This window comes from Mastomys coucha, unplaced genomic scaffold, assembly GCF_008632895.1.
Source record: "Mastomys coucha isolate ucsf_1 unplaced genomic scaffold, UCSF_Mcou_1 pScaffold22, whole genome shotgun sequence".
NCBI classification, from domain to species: domain Eukaryota; kingdom Metazoa; phylum Chordata; class Mammalia; order Rodentia; family Muridae; genus Mastomys; species Mastomys coucha.
This window is the reverse complement of record NW_022196905.1, coordinates 261,621,438-261,629,049: the sequence shown is the minus strand read 5'-3', so window position 1 is coordinate 261,629,049 and position 7,612 is coordinate 261,621,438. Positions and strand designations below refer to the sequence as shown.

Genomic DNA, 7,612 nt, shown 5'->3' with positions numbered 1-7,612 from the left:
AAGAGGAAGATCATTGCAAGTTCCATGCCAGCCAGGGCTATATAATCAGGACATGGTCTCCAAAAACAAAATCAAATATGAGGGCTGGAAAGAAACAACGGTTCAGTGTTTAAAAACATTTATTTGTTTTTGCAAAGGGCCTGTGTTTGATGACCAATACCTACAAGGTGGTCACAACCATAGCTGTAGTTCTAGGGGATCCAGTGTTCTCTTCTGACATCCAAGCATTTGCATAGTAGTATCAAGCACATACATGTGGAATATATACATACCAAGCACATACATGTGGAATATATACATACCAAGCACATACATGTGATATATATAAATACATGCAGGCCAAAGATTTGTACGCAAAATTTAAAAAGAAAATCTATAAAAAGAAAAAATATATGCATACAAAAGGTAGGCAGAAGGGACTGTTTCAATGGTTAACAGTTTTTACATTTGTTTATTATCAGTCTCTTATTTATTTGTTTGTTTTCAAGACAAGGTTTCTCTGTATAGCCCTGGCTGTCCTGGAACTCACTATGTAGACCTGGCTGGCCTTGAACTCAGAAGTCCGCCTGCCTCTGCCTCCCAAGTGCTGGGAGTCTTTTATTTTAGAGGTAGGGTCTCATTATGTAGCTCTGGCTGGTGTGGAACTCTCTGTAGGTCTAAGTGGGACCTCAATTCATCAAGATCCACCTCCCCAGTGCTTGGCAGCCTGGCCTACTTATCTTGTGTATGGATCTGGGCATGTATGCGCCTTGGCATGGGCTGGTCAGAGGACAACTATAGCAGTCCAGTGACTGAGCTCAGGTTATTAGGTTTGCAGAGTCATTTTGTCTGCCCAAGACCCTGCTTTAGAGAAATTAAAACCTAATTATGTGCTAATCTTTGGTTAAAAACTAGAATTCCTCAGGTGTGCCAAGCTGGGCAGCAAGAACAATGGGCTCTGACAGGAAGTTTTGTAATTCATGCTCCACACACTACTGCACAGCAGGAGTGGAGGCACCATAGGCAGGAACTAGGAACCAGCAAATGCCTGTGGCTACCCTGCATGGTTTGAACTCCAATGCCCTACACAAGAGGCTTGTCTTTTTCCAGTGAGGGATTCAAAGGATAAAGTGAAAGCAAGACCTATGACTGCACAGCTCAAATGTGATTTCCCTATCACAGAATGTGTGAGAGGTATCAGTTTTGGTGGAGGGAGTCAAGGCACACTACACAAGGAAAGGTGGGGGAGGGTCTCCACTTGCAGACACACACAGCAGTAGGTGGCAGTATTAGAATCTTTCAGGATCCAGTGCTTGTTCTAACTTTGGCCCCTTCAATGAGGGAGCACTCTCATGAGGACAGTGGCTCAGAGGGTCTTTCATCTTGGATCCTATTAGCATTCTGAGGGAATCCAGGACACAAACGGAATCATTCAGACCAACTGCTGGGCTACTTTTAGAGCTACAAGCCACACATAGAGATGGCATCTGAAGCCCCAGGGCTCAACTCCAGCATATGCATTTCCCACACGAAAAGCAATACACATGGAAAGTTCGGTTCCTCTGCAAACAATTTACTAATCATAAACCAATAAATAGGTATCAGAAGTCTTCATCAGAAACCAGAGAGCTGGCAGAGGCTGAGGTTCAAGTTCAGGTGAAAAGAATCTCAGGCTGATGGCGGCTACGGACAGTTCTGTGCTAACCGCAGGTGCATGGAGGAAAGCCGTCATCTGGGCCTTGGAGGGGGGCTAGGGAGCCGGAGCCTCCTCCTCCGCTGAGGCTTGTTTCTCCTTTTCAGCATCAATCCATTTCTGTGGTGCAATCATTTTCTTTGGCCCATGGGGCGGCGGGCCAATGAGTGCCTCAATGTCCTCATAGTTTATCACTTCCTTTTCCAGAAGGGCATTCGCCAGCTAGAAAGAACAAACAGGGCAGTGTGAGTGGAGGGCAGAGTGTCAGAGATGGAGACCCATCCCACAGGATGCCTCTGTGTCCCAGTGAAACCAGGAGGGCTAGTCTGTGAGCAGGATGCCTCCAAAAGGCCAGCTTCCCAGAGACACAGGCGCAAAGGCAGTTCAAGCAAAGAATTGCTCCCTGTTTTTACCCCAAGAGTGATCTGTCAGCTGCCAGCCTCATTACTTTTTCTATTTCCTTTCAAAACCTCTGCTTACTCCTGGCAACTGCAATTTCCTTCACCAAACAAGGTATGTGTGTGTCTGGGAGAGGCAGGCAAGGTGCTGAGTCGAGAGGCTCAGGCTGGAACTGTGGAGACAGGCGCTGACTGACACAATGAGCATGAGGAGTTCTGCTGCTTGGATACAGTCCTGCACATCTTCACTCTATTCCCAGACAGGGTATCATTCATGCTGACTTCAAACTTGCTATGCTCCTGCTTCAACTTCTTGAGTGCTGGGATTACAAGCATATGCTACCATGCCCATCCCTGGCCCAGAAAATAGTTTTATCCTAAAGGTCCTGTGTCTGTGGCCATATCCTGCTACTTCTTGCTGTTTAAGAAACATCTTCCAAAGCTGGGCAGTAGTGGCGCACACCTTTAAACCCAGCACTTGGGAGGCAGACACAGGTGGACTTCTGAGTCTGGGGCGGGGGGGAGATTGGGATAGGGATATGGACAAAATTCTTCCAGGAACTGTGTGTGGAGGAACACATCTTTAATTCCAGCACACCAGATGAAGAGATAAAGGCACACAGGTCTGAGGCCAGGCTAGTTCCAGGCCAGCTAGGGCTACAGGGTGAAACCCTATTTCAAAACCAAACCAAACAGGACTCTTCTAACCCAGTGGTTAAGGGTGCCAGTGCTGCATAAGATTTACATGAGTAAGGGTGGAAGAGATTCTCTGCTAAGCTGGTTTGACACACTTATCATAAAAAGACAGAAAAACAGATTCTAGCTGATCAGGGGCTGTCACTATTGGCCATGCTGTCCTCTATACTTCTAGGAGCTCCTGAGATGCTTAGCCCCCACACATCCTCACCGCCTGCAACTTGTCCAGGTTCTCCAGCAGCACCTTCTCAGTATGTCTGTAGGCTTTGGCCACCAGCAGTTTTGCTTCCTGTAAAGGAGGAGATAAGTCCATCATGAGAAAGGTATGGACCTATGGACCATTGTTCACAGACTCACTGGCTGCCAGATCCAACACCAAGGTGCAAAAGGCACAGGCTCGTGACCAGGACCATCTGTCACAACACACAGCAGCAGGGTCTCCCGCTTTCACTCTGTCTGAGAAGCCCAGGCAAGACGCACCCCTACCAGCTACCTTTATCCTAGAAAGAGCAAGTAGACAACCTGCAGCTGGCTGGATTGCATGAGCAACTGCAACTGGCTCTGTACAGAGCCAGGCACCATGCTGGCCCAGCTTGCAGACTACAGTGATCATGTACACAGCTCTACCATTTGGTATGCTTAGTTGACATTTTCCCCAGTTCTACATCTACCTTTATTTGGACAAATTCAGATCCACATTCAGGAGAACACACTACACAAGTTCAAGGCCAGGACAAAAACCCACCCACATTAGGCCTGCAGGGCATGCTCATCTGAGGGCACAGGTTCCTACAGTAGAACCAGATGCTTCTCCCCATAGGCAGAGGTGTACAGCAGGAAGGTCTGTGCCCACTCACATGGTCCATCATCTGCTGGAGGCCCTGGCTGAAGGGACGACGTCCAATGCCCATGAGGCCCTCTTGTGTCTCAGGGAAGGATACAGGCCCAATGCTGGGAGCCATCCCGAACTGTTTCACCATGGAGTAGGCAATGCGGGTAACCTTCCTCAAATCATCCTGGGCCCCTGGAATCAAGGGAGGAATCCTGTAGAGTGCATGAACTCAGGGGCACCTGACCCCAGGCCCTGTCACAGGACAAGGAGCAATACCAAATTTCCCAGAACACTACGCTTAGAACTTGCACAGCATCAGACACTGGGCATGGTACTTTGTTGCTCTCTTTCTCACTGCATTTTATTGTGTGTCTGCACACACATGCAGGACTTGGTTCCCTTATTTCACAATATGAGTCCTAGGGACTGAAACCCAATCAGCAGACTTGCTATCAAGTACTTGTAGTTGCTGAACCATTTCCTTGTAACTGCTCAGGACACTGACCTGCCTTACAGTGACAAGCTCAAGCCTACGGCCAGGTCTGGACTAGGGGAGACTGTCACTCTTTGGTTTGGTGGGTTTTTTTTTTTTTGAAAGATATATTTATTTGTATGTATATGAGTACACTATAGCTATCTTTAGACACACCAGAAGAGGGCATCGGATCACACTGTAGATGGTTGTGAGCCACCATGTGGTTGCTGGACCTTTGGAAGAGCAGTCAGTGCTCTTAACCACTAAGCCATTTCTCCCAGCCCTGGTTTGGTGTTTTTTAAGAAGGTTTTTCTGTGTAGACCTCACTGAATTGGAACTCACTCTGTAGACCAGGCTGGCTTCAAACTCAGAGCTCCACCTGCCTCTGCCTCCTGAGTGCTGAGAATAAAGATGAGCACCACCACCACCTCCTGACTTTTTTTTTTGTTTTAAGCCTGGCACTCTTCAGGCACAATTTGTTGAGACCCACCATGACCTTTCTGGATATCCAGTGAATGCTCTAATATCCAGTCTAATGTAGCCATAGCCATGAGCAGTAATTAACAAATCACGTTTACTGTCCACATACATGACTAGTATCTGCCCATAGCTTTGCCCTGCACATACTTCTACTAGTCTCACCCTGCCAAGTACACTGAGCACCAAGAGACAGGCACGACAGTGCCCACTCTAACAGTCCCACCCATGGGCTATCTCCTCACCAGAGGTGACCCTGCTGAATGAGATGGCTTCAGCTGCACGACCACCTAGGGCCATGCACATGCGCTCAAACAGCTGCTCCTTGGTGAAGAGGTACTGGTCCCGAGGGAGCATCTGAGAGAAGCCCAAAGCAGCGTTTGTTCGAGGTGCTATGGAGACCTGCAGAAGAACAAACAACTTAACAGGGAGCATGTGGCCTCAAAGAGAGGCAGGGGTCTCATAAAACTGTCATCACAGGATGCCAAGTAGCCAGTCAGGCGAGTGTACACAGCCCATTCTTAAAAAAAATCCTCATACTGCAGAGGCCAGCTCATGGAAACAGGACTTTCTGTATGGTATGTTCTTGGTAGCACTGTATGCATAGTAAGTCAATGTGACAGGTCTCTTAGAAGCAATCCTAAGATGTAGTGGCAAATGTCATCTCACATGCCAGATGGGACCGATCCATAGCAAACTCCAGAACGTACCCAAGGAAGGAAGGAAGGCCATCCTACCCTTGCCTTGGTCTACTGCTCCAACAGATTAAAAAAAAAAGAAAAGAAAAAAAAACCCTGCTTATTACAAAGGCAGTCACCTGTGAGCCCCAGCTAGAAGCTAGCACTAACATTCAAAGTCAGGGCTCTAACTACCATTCAGTGGTAAAGATCTTGCCTAGCACATGCAAGGCACTGGGCTAGATACCCAGCATTGTCTGAAAGAAAAATAGGTGGAGGCTGGAGAGATGGCTCAGTGGCCCTGGCTGTTCTTACACAGTGGTTCACAACCATCCATAACTCTGGTTCCAGGGGACCCATCCAATCCCCACGTCTGATTCCCATGACTACTAGGCACACGTGATACAGAGGCTATATGCAGCAAATACTCATACCATAATAAAAAGACTGAACTGCCTGTCTCTGCCTCCCAAGTGTTGGGATTAAAGAAAAATTCACTGGCAGGCATACATAAAACCGTGACAATTCTGAGAACAAAATCAAATCTTTTTTTTTTTTTAAGATTTATTTATTTATTATATATAAGTACACCATAGCTGTCTTCAGACACTCCAGAAGAGGGCGTCAGATCTCATTATGGATGGTTGTGAGCCACCATGTGGTTGCTGGGATTTGAACTCAGGACCTTTGGAAGAGCAGTCAGTGCTCTTAACTGCCGAGCCATCTCCTCAGCCCCAAAATCAAATCTTGAGTTTGGTATTTGTTTGGTTTTTTTTCTTTTGAGACGTTGTTTTTCTTTGCCACTGAGTTCATTAATGCCTAACCTGCCTCATGCTAGGTCTGGTCCCCAGATCAACGACTGCTGAATATGCCATGGGACAGCAAATTGGAGTTAATGTCCTGCCAATCCCAGGGACACCCATACTACTTTAAACAGACAGACAGACCAGTATGGCCTTTACTCTTGGCTCTATAAACAGCAGGGGAAACTGAGCAAGGGTGTACATACAGACTGTTGGCTATCTGCTGCACTGTCTCATACTGAACTGCTGGGGTGGGAACAGCAGTGCCACAAAGCCCTGCTACTGGCCAGAGATACTTAGGCCTCCCTAGCAGGTAAGCCAGATGCCTCTCTTATCCCATAACCCTGGACTCTGCAGGGTCTTTCTGCAGTGTACATTGTTTCAGGAAACTATCTAAAATAACCATTTGCCACTCTGAGCAGGAGCAAGGTCACCTCTCCACCATGAGGCAGGCTCAAATAGGCAAGGACAGAGGCCTTGGACATGGGAAACTTTCCTCTCAGGCCTGCCATTCACCACAACCTACCTTCATCACAGCCTCTGTGTGCTCCAGCAGCCAACCAACCAAGGCATGGCCAGACTCATGGAAAGCAACCACTCTCTGCTCCTCCTTGGAAAGGATCTTACTCTTTTTAGCAGTACCTGAAAGAAGTCAGGGAACAGTAGGCTGTGGGCACCTTCCAGGCGCTTGCTCTCTTCTTGCCTGGCCCTTCTGTAGCCACATTCTCACAGTGACACCACTAAACCTCACATTCAAGGGAGCGCTAGAGAAGAGTGGTGGTTGACCTGTTTCTCTGCAACCATCACTAACAGTTCTTTAGGAACTGATAAGTCTTCAACTTCAGTCAGTCCCTCCCAGCCCCATGAGTGACACTGACTTTGTCACAGACAGGATGAGGAGAGGTCCCTCTGCTACTGTGTTCTGCTTCCACTACTGTTGAGATGACAGCCTCCCACCTCAGGGGCAAGTCTACTTAAACTTCCCTGCTCAGTTCTGGTCATTTACCATTCCAACCTTCATTTTCTTTTCTGGAGTTGGAGTGGTGGGGGTGGTTTTGAGACGAGTGTTTCCCTAGTCCTGGTTGTCCTGGAATTCACTCTGTAGACCAAGCTGGCCTCAAACTCACAAGAATCTGCTCCCAAGTGTGCATCTTTTTGCTGTTGTTGCTGCTGCTGGTCTTTTTTTGTTTGTTTGTTTGTTTGTTTTCATTTTTTCAAGACAAGGTTTCTCTGTGTAGCCCTGGCTGTCCTGGAACTCACTCTGTAGACCAGGCTGGCCTCGAACTCAGAAATCTGCCTGCCTCTGCCTCCCAAGTACTGGGATCAAAGGTGTGCGCCACCACTGCCTGTTGTCGCTAGTTTTTAGGACAGGGTCTAGCTATACAGCCCAGGCTGTTGAGTGCAAGCACACCTGACCTTGATTTAATGTTTAGGACACATGTCACAAGGTTCCGAAAGCTGGAACCCTGGAAGCATCAAGTTTCTGAGGGAGGAGTAGACAGGTATTACTACCTGATCTCTTTATGCCAGTCAGCAGAGTAAAGAATTGAGGCCGGGGCTACAAAGAGAAACCCTGTCTTGA

The 7,612-nt window shown here is 47.6% G+C and overlaps 1 protein-coding gene across 2 annotated transcripts in view; it reads right to left on the bottom strand.

The window, feature by feature from the left end:
- Window positions 1–1,539: 1,539 nt before the first annotated feature.
- Spg7 (SPG7 matrix AAA peptidase subunit, paraplegin) overlaps window positions 1,540–7,612 on the bottom strand; it is a 36,476-nt gene continuing 30,403 nt past the window's right edge. Inside the window, exons 13-17 of one of the 2 annotated variants that reach the window (XM_031341709.1) lie at window positions 6,557–6,672; window positions 4,796–4,952; window positions 3,624–3,790; window positions 2,978–3,055; window positions 1,540–1,894 (exon numbers count right to left, since the gene is read on the bottom strand). In XM_031341709.1, coding sequence (XP_031197569.1) covers window positions 1,730–1,894; window positions 2,978–3,055; window positions 3,624–3,790; window positions 4,796–4,952; window positions 6,557–6,672 — 683 coding nt within the window. In that variant the 3' untranslated portion in view covers window positions 1,540–1,729. The remainder of the gene's footprint in view (window positions 1,895–2,977; window positions 3,056–3,623; window positions 3,791–4,795; window positions 4,953–6,556; window positions 6,673–7,612) is intronic. The other variant, XM_031341710.1, reaches the window with a different exon arrangement.